Source organism: Osmerus mordax, chromosome 8, assembly GCF_038355195.1.
Source record: "Osmerus mordax isolate fOsmMor3 chromosome 8, fOsmMor3.pri, whole genome shotgun sequence".
In the NCBI taxonomy this organism is placed as follows: Eukaryota; Metazoa; Chordata; class Actinopteri; order Osmeriformes; family Osmeridae; genus Osmerus; species Osmerus mordax.
Genome location: NC_090057.1, coordinates 11,773,776 through 11,791,601, shown reverse-complemented (window position 1 = coordinate 11,791,601; position 17,826 = coordinate 11,773,776). Strand labels below are relative to the sequence as shown.

The 17,826-nt window shown below is 46.4% G+C and overlaps 2 protein-coding genes across 5 annotated transcripts in view; one reads left to right on the top strand and one right to left on the bottom strand.

Annotated features, from left to right (window-relative positions):
* ppp4r4 (protein phosphatase 4, regulatory subunit 4) overlaps positions 1 to 11,559 on the top strand; it is a 28,449-nt gene extending 16,890 nt beyond the window's left edge. Inside the window, exons 12-26 of one of the 4 annotated variants that reach the window (XM_067241660.1) lie at positions 96 to 173; positions 2,086 to 2,169; positions 3,489 to 3,671; positions 3,893 to 3,998; positions 4,672 to 4,819; positions 5,492 to 5,636; positions 7,023 to 7,061; positions 7,467 to 7,538; positions 8,290 to 8,353; positions 8,513 to 8,593; positions 9,056 to 9,146; positions 9,294 to 9,355; positions 9,626 to 9,875; positions 10,352 to 10,393; positions 10,887 to 11,559. In XM_067241660.1, coding sequence (XP_067097761.1) covers positions 96 to 173; positions 2,086 to 2,169; positions 3,489 to 3,671; positions 3,893 to 3,998; positions 4,672 to 4,819; positions 5,492 to 5,636; positions 7,023 to 7,061; positions 7,467 to 7,538; positions 8,290 to 8,353; positions 8,513 to 8,593; positions 9,056 to 9,146; positions 9,294 to 9,355; positions 9,626 to 9,875; positions 10,352 to 10,382 — 1,434 coding nt within the window. In that variant the 3' untranslated portion in view covers positions 10,383 to 10,393; positions 10,887 to 11,559. The remainder of the gene's footprint in view (positions 1 to 95; positions 174 to 2,085; positions 2,170 to 3,488; positions 3,672 to 3,892; positions 3,999 to 4,671; positions 4,820 to 5,491; positions 5,637 to 7,022; positions 7,062 to 7,466; positions 7,539 to 8,289; positions 8,354 to 8,512; positions 8,594 to 9,055; positions 9,147 to 9,293; positions 9,356 to 9,625; positions 9,876 to 10,351; positions 10,394 to 10,886) is intronic. The other 3 variants (XM_067241659.1, XM_067241658.1, XM_067241661.1) reach the window with 3 other exon arrangements.
* Positions 11,277 to 16,159, bottom strand: serpina10a (serpin peptidase inhibitor, clade A (alpha-1 antiproteinase, antitrypsin), member 10a). The gene is made up of 7 exons (XM_067241662.1): positions 16,026 to 16,159; positions 15,535 to 15,580; positions 14,935 to 15,240; positions 14,407 to 14,700; positions 13,897 to 14,170; positions 13,504 to 13,642; positions 11,277 to 12,025 (listed from the first exon to the last, which is right to left on the bottom strand). Exons 3-7 carry the CDS (start codon positions 15,221 to 15,223, stop codon positions 11,843 to 11,845), a joined length of 1,179 nt encoding a protein of 392 aa, XP_067097763.1. The 5' UTR covers positions 15,224 to 15,240; positions 15,535 to 15,580; positions 16,026 to 16,159; the 3' UTR covers positions 11,277 to 11,842.
* Positions 16,160 to 17,826: the final 1,667 nt, after the last annotated feature.

The following is a 17,826-nucleotide window of genomic DNA, read 5'->3' as shown; positions in this document are numbered from 1 at the left end:
GGGAGCCAGGCTCATGTTCCCTTCCAAACTTCGAAAAAAAGAGTCTTCATTTTCTTGCTTGTCCTCTGCTACTAATCCAACTCTCCCTGTTCCAGATTGTCAAACTGTTGGGGCCCAACGTGCATTTTATCCACAAGGAGCTGGTGGTGTTACTGCAGGATGACTCATTAGAGGTGAGAGTCCCATGAACTTGAAATGCTCTCAAAAGCCTGGCATGATCGACACACACAGACAGACAGACAGACAGACAGAAAGACAGGCAGACAGGCAGGAAGGTAGACAGGCAGACAGATAGACAGACTGGCAGACAAACATGCAGACAGACAGACAGACAGACAGACAAACATGCAGACAGACAAACATGCAGACAGACAGGCAGACAAACATGCAGACAGACAAACAAACATGCAGACAGACAAACATGCAGACAGGCAGACAGACAGACAAACAAACATTCAGACAGACAAACAAACATTCAGACAGACAGACAAACATGCAGACATTCAGACAGACAGACATACAGACAGACAGACAAACATGGAGACAAACAGACCAACATGCAGACAGACAGACATACAGACAAACATGCAGACAAACAGACAGACAGAGCACCAGACCCAGCCGTCTCTAGTGGCATGGTGTATGCAGGCACAGTGACAGTGTTGACAGTGTAGGGTGACCCGCTCTGCTCCAGCCCCAGTGGAGGGGCTCCCCTAACTTGGATGAGGACATTCCTAACTGGTGTGGGGAAGCCCAGGATAGTGGTGGTAGGGTTACCCTGGGTGGGGGTGAGGAATTAGGGAGGCACCGGGAGGGGGGAACTGTCAGTGTTTGTGTGTGTGTGTGTGTGTGTGTGTGTGTGTTTGTGTGTGTGTGTGTGTGTGTGTTGGGCTAACTTCTACAAAGCACCGCAGTGTCAATACCACAAAGATGCACCCATACTTTTAGTTCCTAAACATCTAGTATACTAAAAGTACAAAGTCCTACAGAATCCTTCCTGTTCACTAGAAGATTGCTAGAGGTTGAATACCAGCTGCAGTTCGTGTAGCTAGCGTCCCCAGAACAGTTTAGACCCCCAGATAGAAGACGTGCCAACTGGTCAGAGCCTTAGAGTCTCCAGGGGGTCTCTGTGAGTGTGTGTGTATGTGTGTGTATCCTGGCCTCCTCCTGTGTGGGACAAATACGTTATCAAACGCAGCCCCCCTGACCAGGGCTGGGGTAACTCTCCACATCGCTCACTCTCTCCGTCTCCCCAGAGGGACTGTGTTAGTCACACATCTGAGGGGGGCCGGGGTGGGGGGTGGTGGGGCGGGGTTAGGAACAAACACAGCGGACGGCTCCGCCTCCACTCCTGCAGAGCAGCTGGGGTGGGAAGGCTGCCGTTTGATACCTGCAGCAACACATCCCAGAGCAGCACGCCAGGCTGTTGCTTTGGTCTTGCAGATGGTGTGTCAATAGGACCGTGGTCTTATGTGTCAACACTCCAGAGACGGTTCCATGGCCCCGCGTCACCACTCCAGAGATAGTACGGTCACTGTTTCAGTACTGCAGAGATAGCACTGCAGTCTGATGCGTAGTACTACAAAGATGGGCGTGTCGTGTACTTGGACTTCAAGGTACTTCAACATCCAGCCGCCATACTTTATAGAAGTCAATTCTCGCCTCATGGAGATAGTTGGCTTGAGGGGTCGAGGTTGTATACCAGCTGCAGTTCCTGTAGCCAGCTCCACAGGACAGTTTAGACCCCCGCTAGAGGATGTGCTAACTGGGCATAGCCTGCGGTCTCCAGGGGGATGTTTAAATCCCATACTACCTCGCAGTGCCGCTGAGAGTTTCATTCTCCCCCTGTAGTTCATGGATCGATGAATGGTATCGATTGGCCAAGAGGTCCACCAGGGAGCGCGTCAATAGTCAGCACTAGTTTGTTTTTCCTCGTGTGCACTGAAGACGAAAAAAGGAGCTGTGGAACAAAAATACCCGTTGCAGTGAAATACCTAGTTCAGGCAGTTATCTGATTGCTGGTAACCGCGGTCCCTCTGTAAATGGTGCAGTCCAACACTGAGCGGTTGGTGGTTTGTCGTGCAGGTGTTGGACGCCTTTCTGACCCATGTACAAGAGACCCTGGAGCTGGCGACGTCAAGAGGAGAGGGCGCAGGACTGGAGAGCAAGGTAAGGGCTCTTCACCCGTGTGGGTTGTGGTGTGTGTGTGTGTGTGTGCATGGGCTCACCTCTCCCTCTACTGGTGGGGTGGGGGCAGTGCACCTACAGGTCCAAGGCATTGCGTGTTGGCTTTTTTGGGGGGTGGGGGAGTTTGGGTTGCGTGCCTTGTTGGGTGGGTCGAATCCGAGACAGGTTTTGTGTCTTTGGGACCGTTTTTGCTCAAGCTCTGCCTTGCTTTTTTCTTCCCCGTCAGTGTTTTACATTTACATTTAGTCATTTAGCAGACGCTCTTATCCAGAGCGACTTACAGTAAGTACAGGGACATTCCCCCGAGGCAAGTAGGGTGAAGTGCCTTGCCCAAGAACACAACGTCAGTTGGCATGACCGGGAATCGAACTGGCAACCTTCGGATTACTAGCCCGACTCCCTCACCGCTCAGCCACCTGACTCCCTGTTTTATCCGTTTAGATTCTGCCTTTTGAATACTCTGTGTCATTCCCCTTGGCAACCGGGTCTGTTATCTTGTTCTTTATCTCTTTGTGGACACTATCTCTTCTTCCCTTCGCTTGACTTATTTTCATCCTAACTGTTCCCTGCTCATCCCTGTCTTCTCTCTCTCTCCGCCCCCCCACACTACCTCCCTATCTCCTGTATCTGTTATTTATTTATTATTTACTTCCTTTGATGCAATCTCCGTGCCTTCTCCTCTTTCCCTTATATAACCGTCTTCTTCCTCCTCCCTGTCCCCATCTCCTTATTTCCCCCTCTCTCCTTCTCCCTCTCTCCCTTCTTCTAACAACATGCCCCACTCCTCCTCCCTCTCCTCCCTCTCTCCGGTCTTCTACCGACCCCAAACCCCTCCTTCTCCTCATGTCCCCCCCACCACCACTCCACTTCCCTCACCTCACTTACCTCCCTCACCTCACCTCACCTCCCTCGCTCCCTCACCTCCCTCACCTCACCTCACTTACCTCCCTCACCTCACCTCCCTCCCTCACCTCCCTCGCTCCCTCACCTCACCTCCCTCACCTCACCTCACCTCAATTCCCTCCCTCACCTCACCTCCCTCCCTCACCTAACTTCCCTCCCTCACCTCCCTCACCTAACCTCACCTCCCTCACCTCACTTCCCTCACCTCTTACCTCCCTCACTTCACCTCCCTCACCTCACCTACCTCCCTCACCTCACTTCCCTCACCTCACTTACCTCCCTCACCTCACTTCCCTCACCTCACTTCCCTCCCTCACCTAACCTCACCTCCCTCACCTCACTTCCCTCACCTCTTACCTCCCTCACCTCACTTCCCTCACCTCACCTCCCTCCCTCAGCAGGTGAACGTTCCGGACCTGGTGGCGGCGCTGGCGGCGGCGGAGCAGAAGGCGGCGTCGTCCCTGCGCTGGCGCGTCCACGAGAAGCTGCTGCAGCGCTACGCCTGTCTGCCCCGCGTCGTGTCCGGGGACCAGATCTACTTCCGCTTCCTTCAGAGGATGTTCGCCATCGTCACCACCACCGTGAGGGCGGAAGCACCGCACACAGCGCCCACACACATTCACGTGTTGCCATAATGTCAACCTCAAACTAGCCTGTGTTCCCATCCTTTCACATCCACCCTCAAACAAAACAAAATCGGCACCCAAGAGATCGTTTTCGCCATAAACATCGCTTGAGTTATGAGTAAGTTGCGAGGACACATTCGTAATACCGGCCGTTTCCTCTTCCACCGTGGTTCCAGAATGTTCTCCCGGTCCAGAAAGAGGCGGCGAGGACACTCTGCATGTTCCTGCGCTACAACCGCAAGCAGGAGCAGAGACAAGAGATCATCGGCAAAGTGCTGCAAGGTGACTATTCTCTCCCTCTGGAACGCACACTTAGGCAGAGCTATAAACCGAAAGATAAAATATAATAGTTCAGGTAGATTCAACGATATATGAAATATTCCGGAAACATAAAAGAAAATATATATATATCCATAACCTATCCTGACAAATAATTTCCCTGACACTCTCCCAGATCCTTATGACAGACCGCGGTCATTGTACCTGTAAGCTTATGACGGATAACAGAGTGCAGGCTCTTACACACATCACCGTGTGCTGTCTAATGAAACACACACACGATATGCAAATTACACGACACCACAATAGACGTAGGCAGAGTTTATGAGAGGCCGTGAATACAGGCAGCCTTGTGTAGCACACCTGTCACACACACAGACAATACATGGTTACATGATATGTCAAGCACCAGCTGACCTGTGTCCATATCCAGTATTGTGTATACACAGACACGTGTACATCGTAAATGACTGAAAACAGAAACGGTTGACTACACTGAAATATAGATGTCAGTTTGAATACGAAAGATAGTGTTACCTTTGGACTCCTAAACACTCCCATTATCTAATTGTATCGTGCTGTATTATTCACGTTAAGTACTGTAGCTTACTAATCTCGTTAAACAGGCGTTTATTAGGCCCTAATTGAGTTTGCCCACTTCTGCCTTCCGTTCCAGAGCTGGGTCAGGGTAGAAGCTACTGGAGCAGACTCCGCTACCTGGACCTCTGTGAGATCGCCATCGAGCTCTTTTCCAAATCCTACTTCTGTAAAAACTTCCTCATCCAAGCCCTGGAGCTGGTCAACGACCCTGTGGCCAACGTCAGGTACGATACTGTACCACAGAAGAAGAAATACCATCTGACTGTGGTTCAGTTTGACTTCGTATCGCATCGACCCATTTCTATCTGAAGCCAAACTGCTTGTGTATTTGGGCCCAGGTATTAACAGTGTCTGTGTATTTGGCCCCAGGTATAAACCGTACTTGTGTATTTGGCCCCAGGTATAAACCGTACTTGTGTATTTGGCCCCAGGTATAAACCGTACTTGTGTATTTGGACCCAGGTATAAACCGTACTTGTGTATTTGGCCCCAGGTATAAACCGTACTTGTGTATTTGGCCCCAGGTATAAACCGTACTTGTGTATTTGGTCCCAGGTATAAACCGTAATTGTGTATTTGGTCCCAGGTATAAACCGTACTTGTGTATTTGGCCCCAGGTATAAACCGTACTTGTGTATTTGGCCACAGGTATAAACCGTACTTGTGTATTTGGTCCCAGGTATAAACCGTAATTGTGTATTTGGTCCCAGGTATAAACCGTACTTGTGTATTTGGCCCCAGGTATAAACCGTACTTGTGTATTTGGCCACAGGTATAAACCGTACTTGTGTATTTGGCCACAGGTATAAACCGTACTTGTGTATTTGGCCACAGGTATAAACCGTACTTGTGTATTTGGCCACAGGTATAAACCGTACTTGTGTATTTGGCCACAGGTATAAACTGTGCCACATGCTGCCCCGGCTGCGCTCCACCATCCGGCTGCCCGCAGACAAGCACCTCCTGCAGCAGCTGGAGTTCTGCGTCCGCAAGCTCCTCTGTCGGGAGAAGGACAAGGATGTGGTGGCCACCGTCCGCAAGGTGAGGGCGGAAGGAGCCCCAATATCACATTGTATCTCTCAGCATCCCATAGCATCTCTCAGCATCCCATAGTATCTCTCAGCATCCCATAGTATCTCTCAGCATCCCATAGTATCTCTCAGCATCACATAGTATCTCTCAGCATTACACAGTATCTCTCAGCATCCCATAGTATCTCTCAGCATCAAATAGTATCTCTCAGCATCACATAGTATCTCTCAGCATCACATATTATCTCTCAGCATCACATATTATCTCTCAGCATCCCATAGTATCTCTCAGCATCCCATAGTATCTCTCAGCATCACATAGTATCTCTCAGCATCCCATAGTATCTCTCAGCATCCCATAGTATCTCTCAGCATCCCATAGTATCTCTCAGCATCCCATAGTATCTCTCAGCATCCCATAGTATCTCTCAGCATCACATAGTATCTCTCAGCATCACATATTATCTCTCAGCACCTCATAGTATCTCTCAGTATCACATATTATCCCTCAGCATCCCATAGTATCTCTCAGCATCACATAGTATCTCTCAGCATCACATAGTATCTCTCAGTATCACATATTATCCCTCAGCATCCCATAGTATCTCTCAGCATCACATAGTATCTCTCAGCATCACATAGTATCTCTCAGCATCACATATTATCTCTCAGCACCTCATAGTATCTCTCAGTATCACATATTATCCCTCAGCATCCCATAGTATCTCTCAGCATCACATAGTATCTCTCAGCATCACATAGTATCTCTCAGCATCACATAGTATCTCTCAGCATCACATAGTATCTCTCAGCATCCCATAGTATCTCTCAGCATCACATAGTATCTCTCAGCATCACATAGTATCTCTCAGCATCACATAGTATCTCTCAGCATCACATAGTAGTGAGGAGATCTTTAGCGTCTGGTCTGGAATGTTCCCCTACTTGGTTCTCTCAACTCCTATCTTAAAGCTATCTCTTCTCCTTCTCAGCCTGTCTGAACGTATCAACTTTACACCTGACCCAGATCCCCCCCCCCATCCGCTGGCTTCCTTTTCACTCTCTCCCTCCCTTTCTCTGCTTTGACAGGTTTCCCTTTTTGTAGTCTTGCGTCGTTTGTTCACAAGGTGCCATGTAGAAAAGCAGTAGAATGAGTTACTGGGTCAGCTCACTCAAGCTCTGTTACATAAAGTACTTTCTGACTTTGTGAAGACTTGGTGATGTTGTTACTTCCTGTGGCCTGGTGGAACTGCACATCCACTTCAATACCTTACAGCCATCATCCCGTTGCCGTAACGTTACGAAACGTTACAAAACGATCCTGTAAACAACAAGCCAACAGGCTTGTTCTGTTCTTGGTTTCGCTTGTTATTTTGCTCGTCTTGATTTTTTCCAGACGGTGTTGGAATTGGACAAAATGGACATCACAGAACCAGTAAGAACTCGTTATTCGCCACGACGCATTCCACAGCATACACACCTCGCTGTTGACGCTCCACATTGGAGCTGCTTCCCCCCGCTTACTCTCACACCTGTGTCATCTGACAAAACATCGTTCACCGAATACTCAAAGTATACATAAACATGTACCGTATGAAAGACAACATTACCAATAAACAGTAACCTGTTTATTGACCCACTGTGCCCAGTCACAACCCCCCTTTCCTACATCAAGACGATAGTCACATGGACCACACAGGCATGCTGTTGCTCGTGTAACACCGGAGCCCTCTGCATCGATCCTCCCTCGCATGTGCCAGGCCTAGAGCATCTCCGCTCATGTGGGGTGTGCGTTGGGCGGACGGCTTTTTAGGAACGTACACGTTTTATTTCTGTGTAGTACCACAAGAGGCACGAGAGAGACCTGTTGGACCAGAAGAAGGAGAAGGAGGAGGCTCTGCTTGTCGAGATGGTGAGTTTTGTCCTCCGTAAATACGACTGTGGAGCTCATCCTGGACTGTTCCTGTATGCGTGTGAACCCATCCAGAATGATTGTAACTCTTAAAAAATAAATAAAAATGAAACAGAAAAAGGCCTATATCATAGCCAGCACTTCTCATATTGTTTTGCTGGCATTGCAATAAAAAAAATGGAGTGGCACGAACTTGAAGTGGCACATGCTTGAAAAACGCGTGTAGCCTTTTCTTTTTTTTGCCGCCCACAGTCACGCATATTTCACCATAAATTAACTATTTCAACGAATCTATTTTTGTCTAACTTAAGGAAAGCAGCTCGACCGTGATATTTCCAGTTGTGTAGTGTAAGTGTGCCCTCGAATCTGCTACTGCAACTTCCAGGGGTCCCAGTTTCTCAAAGTCTGGCTGTGTGTCCCACAGCTCTTTTGACAGACCATTAGAAGTCACCGGAACATCGTAAAAATTGCGACAAACAACAGCAAAGGGGCAGGGTAACTGTTAGAAATTGAAGGATGACGAGAAGGAAAATAAGGAATCTTTTCCTGAACATAAAATCACAATGTGTTCCTTATTAAACCCATTGACGAACCCCACTCACTGTTAAAGAGTGAGGTTCCAGTCAGCCCAGGAATGGGGTAGGACAACGTAACACCCAACAGTCCAGGGCAGAAATGCCCCTAGCTGAGTGAACACCAGCGTGGGTAGCGACCTCCTTCAACCCTCCACCTCTCTCCTCCTCCCTCTCAGGAACAGCTGGAGCGGCAGCAGGGCGAAGCAAAGCTCACCAACGAGAAACACAACGAGAAGAAGCGTACGTGGGTTCCCCCCCCCCCCCCCTTCATGGCATAATGTTGTTTGTGATGCAGAAACCCCCCACCGCCTTTCTACCGCCATATTTCTGGGGTGCAAAAGGGGCCGGCTTCCCGGGGGGGGGGGGGGGCGCGTGTCTAACTGTGCTGGCGTTTTGCAGGCAGGGACAGTAAGACAGGGCTGTCGGGGACCAAGGGCATGTCAGGTTCTACATCTGGGGCTGCTCTGTCCACCTCCGCTGGTAAGAGACACAACGTGGAAATGATCTGAAACCATGGAAGAAACAGACAGACAGGGAAACAGGCAGACAGGGAAACAGGCAGACAGACAGGGAAACAGACACAGGGAAACAGGCAAACAGACAGGGAAACAGGCAGACAGGGAAACAGGCAGACAGGGAAACAGGCAGACAGGGAAACAGGCAGACAGGGAACCAGACAGACAGACAAGCTACAAATGCACATTGTACTCATTGAATTTCCCTACTGTCACTGTTACAAAGCACGTCTGATTGCATGAGTGCACAAAAAGATTTCAACATTTGGCACTGTATACCTCACAGAACGTCCTGTGGACAAACTCATTGTCTCAGCCAGCTGTACCACCAGTAAGGTTCAGTGTGTTATGAAAGAGCCAATCACTAGAGGTGTGCCTGTTGTTGATATTGATGCTAATAGTGTCTCTTCCCCCCTCCAACCTGCAGGCAAGGAGATGAGGAAGGCCAAGCTGGCACGGAGTCGCTCTCTAAGCAGCCACCCTACTACCCCCAAGACTGTCAATTCAGACAAGAGTCTGTAAGCACGGCCCTTCCACATCGAAAAGTCTATTTCATGTTGCTTCAGCCCCGTTCATTTCGATAGTAGCCAATTCGCAGCAATCGTACTCTCTGACGAGTGCTTAACGAATGGACCGTTTCCCTCTTTCTTCTGTGCCTCCCCCAGAAAGGTGAAAGAATCTGGCAGCTGTCCCGGAACAGGGAAGAACTCCATGCTACCCATAAACGGTAATCAGTTTTTCAAACGACCCTATCAAACAGGGGAGTCAGATGGCTGAGTGGTCAGGGAATCGGGCTAGTAATCAGAAGGTTGCTGGTTCGATTCCCGGTCGTGCTAAATTACATTGTGTCCTTGGGCAAGGCACTTCACCCTACTTGCCTCGGGGGGAATGTCCCTATACTCCATGTTCCACGAGGGTTGTGTGTTTATTGAAGTCATGGCGACGCTGCCACTTCCTCCCCGTGACGCGCGTCTCTCTCTCCCCCGTCGCCCTGCAGACGACTCCCTGCGTGGCCACCACTTCAGCGTGGCCTCCTCGTCCCTGTCCCCCACCCCGTCCTCCTCCTCCATGCCCGTGCTCATCCGCAGCAACGTCCCCAGCAGCCTGGACCTCCGGAGCAGCAGCACCCTGGATCACCGGAGCAGCAGCACCCTGGATCACCGGAGCGGCTCTCTGGACCACCGCAGCAACACACTGGACCACAGGAGCAACGGGAGCAAGGACACCCAGTCCAGGAAGCTCTCCATGTGGGTTGTCACTCGCCGGCCGTGTCCCCCCCCCCCCCCATCCAGATACGGAAAGATTGGATAGGTGTTTTGAATGTGCTGGAAGCTCCGACTAAACATGGGCTATTTTTCTTAGAGCTATCCTTTTTAGATCTGTAGTTCGAGGTCAGTAAAAATTATAACTATAATTGAATGTTTAAGCGTGGAAGGGGGCTGGGAAGTTCATCATAGCTCATCAAGGTCAAGCACCTACGAGTGATCCAATCTTTTCAGATCTGCCTGAAGTGTCTCAGATTTGGGGCCAGTTTGGTATTCTTACACCGGTCACTTAACATCCCCTCACTGATGTAAATAAACAAGCAGTACGTAGGAATTACCAGGCATGATTCCAGAGTAACTCCAAAGCAATTGTTCATTACCAATAAATATATTGCATTATTTAGTATACATTAATAGCAGTTACATAGTACTTACCACTGCTAATTCTGTTTTCCAAGGCATAAAGCAAGCGCAAAGACTAAAAAGTGAGCATAAGAGTGGTAAGTACAACATAGCAGCTAACTGTACTAGCAACCAGGTAATTATAGGCTGTTCCACTGACAGCAACTCTGATTTAAGGAGTATGTAATAGTGTGTTCAAAACAATAATCCTCAAGTTAGACAGCAATGAATACATGAATTGCATGGTGCGCGACTTTTGAGTGATTTCCCATTGAAGTTGCATGTTTAATTTCCAACCCCGCTGAGCAGACATGGAAATGAAATATAAATGCTGAGTGGTTGTCAAACAAATGCCACTTAATAATTTGGATTGTGGGGAAAACACTACCCTTTCCATCCAGTTTGAATAACTGTTATTAAACGACTCCAGGCCATTTCTCTGGCCACAAACGCGGTTATGAGCTCACTTTGGGTTGGAAAATTGAAACACTGAGACATACAGCTCTGCTGCTTGTTACCCACAAAGTTCTAAACGCTGACCTGACCTGCTCCATGCTTACCCTCCCTTGTGTCCTCCACTTCTGTCTCCAGGCAAAGGAAGTCCAACTCTTTCGGTATGCAGTCGGGAAGGGAGTGATGCTAGCTGGAGAGGGCTGAGGAAGAGCTGCCCCCTGACAAGGACCTTCCCCCAGAGGTCGAGGCCAAGTGATCACTACACCCCCCTCCTCCCCCCTCCCATGGGCCCTCCCATCTTTATCAAGTTGTCAAAATGCCCGTACCTCCTGCTTCAGATTCAAGAAACAAGACTGGACACATAATAACTGCTTCCCACGGGCCCTCAGGGGCCAGGTCGGGAGCGTTGTTCTTGCGCTAAATGGATACAAACCAACATCCATCTCTGCCTTACTCACATATACTTGTAACATTACTTGTAACCTCTGATGTTCGGGAAAAAAAAGAGAGCAATTCCAAACAAATATGTACCAGTATGTATTTTATTTTTATTTTATTTATTGGGCAAATTTTATTTCTGTATTATAGCATGCTTTGCAAAAGTCTTTTCTTTATGTTTTATATTTTCCAAGTGGCTACGAGAAGCACTATGTATTTTTATGATTACACAATCCATCACCTTTCCTACACATGTAATTGGTTCTGGAAATTCTCCATTCCACCAATGAGATTGTGCCTGGTGCTGTGTAGCACCTGAGTGAACCGCCCACGCCAACCTTGAACACCCAATCAATAAACCTTATATTGAATATGTCTGTATTTAATGAGCGTAACTTGAAATAACATACATAGATTAATGTAGATACAGAGTAGCATTGTCAAAACAGGACTATGTTTCAGTGATGATAAACTTTAAAACAAAAACAAAAAAGCATACCTTAAAAAAAAAAAAGCATCCTTAGTTAAAATGTATACTAACACCACAATACATCCTGGCTGATCATTTTAGTGCCCCTCAGATTTCAAAAATCATCAAAATGCATATGACAAAACAATATTAGTGAGCTGTTAATAAATTACGCTGTTTCCAGCGGTCACTTCTTGGTGGGGTCCACCACCCTTCCCATCAGGAGGATGCTGCTGGTCTTCTCATGGTAAATGAGGAAGAGGAAGGGCCGATTGATGGTGAGGCGAGGAGGAGGGCTGGTGAACATATCCATTCCTCCGCCTGGGGTTCCGCCTGTTTCGTCCACGGTGATGGCTACCTTATGCACAACCTAAAAACCAAAAGGTTAGCAGGTTAAACGGGATCTCTGCCAAATAAACTATTTGTTCAACAACAGGTTTACATTACCAAGGCACCCCATTGCGTCACCGCAAAACACTTTCAGCTACATTAGCTGGAGGGAGAACCAAGTGGTAATGTTTCAATTAAGAACATGCTGCACTCTGCATTTTCATCCATCAGTGCCAAATATTGTCCACAACCCCGTGGCATTAGAAGGTGCAACACTTAGCTAATGGAACTCAAATGAGTTTGTTGCCTGGTCCATCCGGCTCTGATGAGACCTGGGGAACTTGCCTATTGTCTGTATTAGACCTCTGATGTTTTGAGGTTCTGCAGCTGAATGCCCTCTCATGCTGCCTAACGGCAGACATCACAATCTAGCTTAGAAACAACCATTGGAATATTGCCATTGACCCGAGGATACTATTTGTGATAAACAATGGATCGGAGGACAGATATGTAATATGGACGTGGATGGATAATATGTCTTTTTAAATGATATGATGAGGAAGGAAAGCCAAGGCATGACAGGTAAAAGAAACAAGAAAAAAGTTAAGAAGAAAATGGAAAAAGAGATTGGAGAGAATAATAACACTGCTGAAAATGGGACCAGGACAAGGATGGATCATCACCTTCATCTTCGTCTACCTCATACGAGATCTTTTTGGCAGCCTTCCCGCTTAGACTACATTCAGGGCTACTACCACCGCTATATTTTCATTGGAAAACAAATCCTGTGTTGAGCAGACACGAGGAGATCTGGTTCCTCCTTGGCAAGACGTCTTGACAATTACCCCAAACAGTATAAAGTAACCACAGGTGGACATGCAATACCCTCTGTGAAAGAAGCCTGACAACACAGACACAGCCCACATTTAAAATGGCTCCTGCAGGGTATCTGGTCCTCTCCTTATCACTCTTCCATCTCCTCAGTCACTAACATGATTGAGAAGAGGGGGCCACGGGTCAAAAGACATGTGACACATTTTGGTGAGACGGGTACATACAGACCACATGTCTATATACAATATACAGAGATAGGAACATCTCCCATCTGAGTTATGATTATTATTTTTTTAAACACGAGACTTCACAGGCTCTGTCCAATTCTTCTAAGTAGGGAGCTTGTGTATTCAACCACGGCCTAGCGTTGTTGGAACATTCCAACATTAGGATTCATTCCCCATACCAACTATGAATGTATCTTACTTTTTATATTTAAGGACTGCACACACTTTTTAAAGATTCTTATATGTTTACTGTATGCACCTGCCCACCAAAGTAAATTCCTTGTTGTGTAAACTACCTGAAGATGAAACTTATTCTGATTTTAGTCATTTCACTTCATAGTTGCTTTTTGTTGTTTGCTTGGTACTCGAGTTATTTTGCCAAAAAAGGCATGTTCAGTCCATGTACTTTACCTGATAAAAAAGGAAAGGCAGAGACCACACAAACACACACACTTGCCTCAGAGAGCATAAAGTCTTCTTGAACTCCTCCGATGGCAGACAGATTGTCCGTGTCACGGATGGCCAGGGCAGGAAGGACAGTCTTCAGGGAGTGTGACTGCTCCAGCAGGAACTTGGGCAGCTGGACCTCAAGCCTCCTGTGAAGGACAGGAAGTGACGTGACTAGCAGTGGGCAGTTATTACTTACGCTTTCAAGTTGTGTAATGATCATATTTTAAGGGGCAAAAAATGAGGAATTGAATGCATAACACGACCCCTTGAAAAAAAGGTGAAAATGCTCAACAATTTGGTTTAGCCAGAGCAATGAGCAGAACAAAGCCCCTCAAATTCAAATATCAGTCCATGGGAATATGTCACCCAGATCTGCATCCAAGACAATGCTTCCACATACGTTCTCTTGAGCTTCGTGACCCAGCCTTTGAAGCGGTCGGCAGTGACTTCCTCCTCTACGGCCGTGCAGTCGGTGTTCTCGTCGGGCAGCAGGACCAGCATGGCGGCGCCACCAGACATGGGCAGCTTCAGGACGCCCAGTTTGAGGGAGGGGTCGTAGGCCAGGTGGTACTTGTCGGAGCGGAACATCATGGGCACCATGGCGATGTGGTACTTGTCCACGTAGAAGCGCTCGTCCTGGGTGAGGGTTGCGTTGAAGGCGAGGGCGAAAGGAGCTGATGAAAGAGCGACCGTTTCATTCAAGTGAATCGTTGACTTCCGGATAAATCTACACTCAGAGCTATCTTCCCAAATAAGTTAGATAAACAGGATTTTTATGTAACTTTTTTATGTCTTTTTTAAAATAAGATTTCCTTGTATTATTTTCCTTGTATAAAGAAAAAAAAAGTTGTGAAAAGCCTTGTAGAGACCCTAAATGCTCATTCCCCAAACAAACCCGAGGTGTCCTCACCTTGAAAGAAGGCTCCGGTCACGAGCATCACCTTGGTCGCAGCGTCCGGTGAGGCGCTCAGCACATCCTTCACCTGCTCACCTGTGTTGCTCTGAGTAAAAGTGTTAATGGTGGTCCTGGCAGCCTCTGGGCTGCTGAAGTCCACTCTCACGACTTTCCCACCATACTTGTTCTGCACTAGCCCGTCATAATCTTCCGACACGGTGAACTTCTGATCGACAACTACGCCGACGGCCTGCTTTAAACCGACTTCACCATTCTGGTTTAGGCTCACCTGGAGACTCTCAAAGAGACCTACATTAGGAAAGAATAGATTTTACAAAGACATTTTTGTAGGTTTTAACATTTTTTTATTTTATGACCATTACTTTTAAATACTTTGAATTACTTTCATCCCAAAAGAATAATAAAATCGTAGCTAAATGTTTGTCATGCCAATTTAAATCTAAGTAAATGACAACCCTGATTTCTGCTTTCTTAATCATAGATATAGAATTGACTTTTATCGAGAGGTCAAAGGGCAAATACCTGGAATCGTCTGGATATCCAGAGACATTAAACTGAGGGCCTCTGAGAGCTGCTCCCGCGTGGCTCCGTCTGCGCCGCTCATCAGAGCGGCCAGGCCCAGGGACACGGTGATGGGAGACACAAGGACGTTGGCGTCCGTGCTTCTGGCGATGGCGTGATACAGACGGGTGGCAAAGTCTGCATTCCTGGTGCTGAGGTCCTGGACGTCAGCAAGGCTAGCGTCCTGCGCCACCAGCTGCATGGCAAGGAGTGGGAAGCAGGCCAGGAAGAGGGGGATTTGGTTCACCATTGTGCGGTGTGTCGTCCCTGGAGAGTAAAGAGTGTACAAATCCATGAAGGGTCATCCAAACCTCAACTACAAGCAAAAATTTCAGCTGTGGAACTTGGATCTTTGGATCAAATGTACAATGCATTTCGGAGGGTTATCAATATTGTGCATATCCATTAAGTGATCACACCTTAACTAAAGCAAAATGCATAGATGATACTATGTGAGTAGCTATTATTACAGTGTGAATTAATGAATTGCCAATTGCAAGTTAAAACATTTGAAAACACATATGCACGTAGGTTATTTATGATTATACCAGCATTACTTACTCTTCTGTTGTCTGAATCCCACTTAATATTGATAGATGACGTCACACTGTTTAGAAAGACAAGATACACTTTCAGTTGTTGGCTGCTGTGAAACCCTGTTTGCAGATTGATAGAAAGGATGAAAAATAAGCTTTGACATGTTGATGAAATATGCATAGATGTGAACTCATGCATGCAATGATCCTGTGTGACGACTGCTCAACATGGATGGTAGCCTACACTGACGCCATAGCCTGCGCATCCTTCATAGATGGAAAGCTACGGCAGAATGTAAACAAAAACACCCATTCTCTACTTGAATGTCTTTGGCAGTCTCGGAATTATAGTTTTCAGTATGTTTTGCTTTAGCATAGCCTACAAATAACAACAGCGAACTGTTATCTTCTATAATAAAATGCAGACGCCCAAATGACAAACACTCACAAAAACACAGTAGCCTCCGTAGCTAACTAGCTAAACACAAAATACGTAGACAGGCATAGTCTACTTACATTGTTTTTCAAGTATGACACTATGTCATTCCTTTAAAATGTTGATTCAAGCACTATACTGGTTGCTGCTCAAGAAGAAGGCTGTACGTCGATTTGAGAAGGATCGATGTTGCCTTTCATTTGCGGCATTCTCGTTCAAATTAACGCTATGAGCGTAAATACCTTCTCAACTGTACTGCTCATTGAACACAACAGATGGCGGTATGGTTTCTTCTCGAATACATCCCACAACTACTCACAATATAACTAATGTAGCTTACACGGCACCTCATAATATATACCTATGTAGCCTACATTATCGTATCCCAATAAACTGCATTCACTTTTTTATCACGTTGTGTCCCTACTTTATATCACGATGTTTGGGCCTATAGGTTTCTTAACCAAATGGCACTTAAAACATTTTTGCTTACCATTCGATTTTTATTTTCCAAGTTTAATTATAACAACCACATTGACATGCTGCAGGTGGACCACGACAGTTAACACTGATTTTAATATTGTCTAGGTTAATTCATGCATTGGTTTATGTTGTAGGGCGGAGTTATTGAATTGACGTTTCCTACTGCTTCTGCGGGGCCGGGGGCAAAATCCAAATGAGTGAAATTTAAAGCAAGTTTAGGGTTCCAGGGCTACAACACGATCTCTGGAAATAATGACCATAGTAGAAGGAACAACTTGTCTTTATAACTGCAGTCTAAGGAGATAACTACGTCACAAGGTAAATTTCTCATCTGATGTTCAGTAGCCGTGTGAATTGTCTATTAATGTGCCGCACTCTTTCTCAGCAAGTCCATGGGATCAATTGTGTCTGTGATAATCCAGCAATTATATTAATTATCTTTGAAAGAGAAACTGCGCAGGATAAATATTGTTTCAGAGAAATGAATGGGCCACACAGAACAAATTAATGAATTAGGCTATTAGAATACATATTACATAGGCTGCTGTCTATATAAGATTAACATGATTAAGTGTTAGTAAAGTTCTTGTTTCGTGATGTTCGTACGAGTTCATCCCGGAGTTCACCCACTGGGGCTAACTGATAATTAGTCGCCTAGTTTCTTTGCCAGATAAGCAGTCTTTGACAGTGCAGCCCTCTGTCTCAGCCAAGCTATTCTCCAGCATGGATATGCCTTAGTATTCTAACTAGAGCATGTGTGAATCATCTGTTTCCTTGGGATTCTTCAGGAATTCTTCCTGTTCTCAGTGGGAAGGGTAAACAGGACTTGAAGCCATAGAATGTCGACCTGTAGGGGTGTGTAAATCTATAGGCTACTATGCAGATTGAAAGCAGGGAAGTCTACACAAGTCTTTGAGTCAACAGGTAAATTACCTACTATGGGTTGTTATTCTGCGTGGGAAGACTTATGCTTTATGATTTTTTTGTGTGTTAACATCAAATTATCAATATTATTATACTTTTAACTTATTTTGAAAGGTATGTTAAGTTACACAGGTCTATTACATTAGCACTATGTATTCATTATGACTATGAAAAATGCATTCTGGAAATATTTTTCCATTATTTAGACCAACACAGCACAAAGAAAATGTCCCACTTATTCCCTCAGTTCCTGAAAGTCTGAAGTTGACACACTGTGACTGAAGTAATCTAAAAGTTAAAAAGGGGGCTTTGCCCCATATGCTAGTCTTTCCAGTTCTGTGACATGCCATACTGTTGCTTAGTCACAGGGACATACAAATCCATGCAACGTGAATGAGACAGCACTGCCGCTGAGAGTGTGGGGATAAAGTCCCCCAAGGGGGCTGGCCCTGTGCCATGTTTTACTTTGTAGCT

Bases quoted from the DNA above. Each gene is read 5' to 3' on its own strand.
- serpina10a (XM_067241662.1), bottom strand. From the start codon at position 15,223: ATGGTGAACCAAATCCCCCTCTTCCTGGCCTGCTTCCCACTCCTTGCC. The intron at 14,171-14,406 runs GTGAGGACACCT...CTCTTTCATCAG, and splicing joins GACCGGAGCCTTCTTTCAAG to CTCCTTTCGCCCTCGCCTTC. The intron at 13,643-13,896 runs GTATGTGGAAGC...TGTCCTTCACAG, and splicing joins GTCACGAAGCTCAAGAGAAC to GAGGCTTGAGGTCCAGCTGC.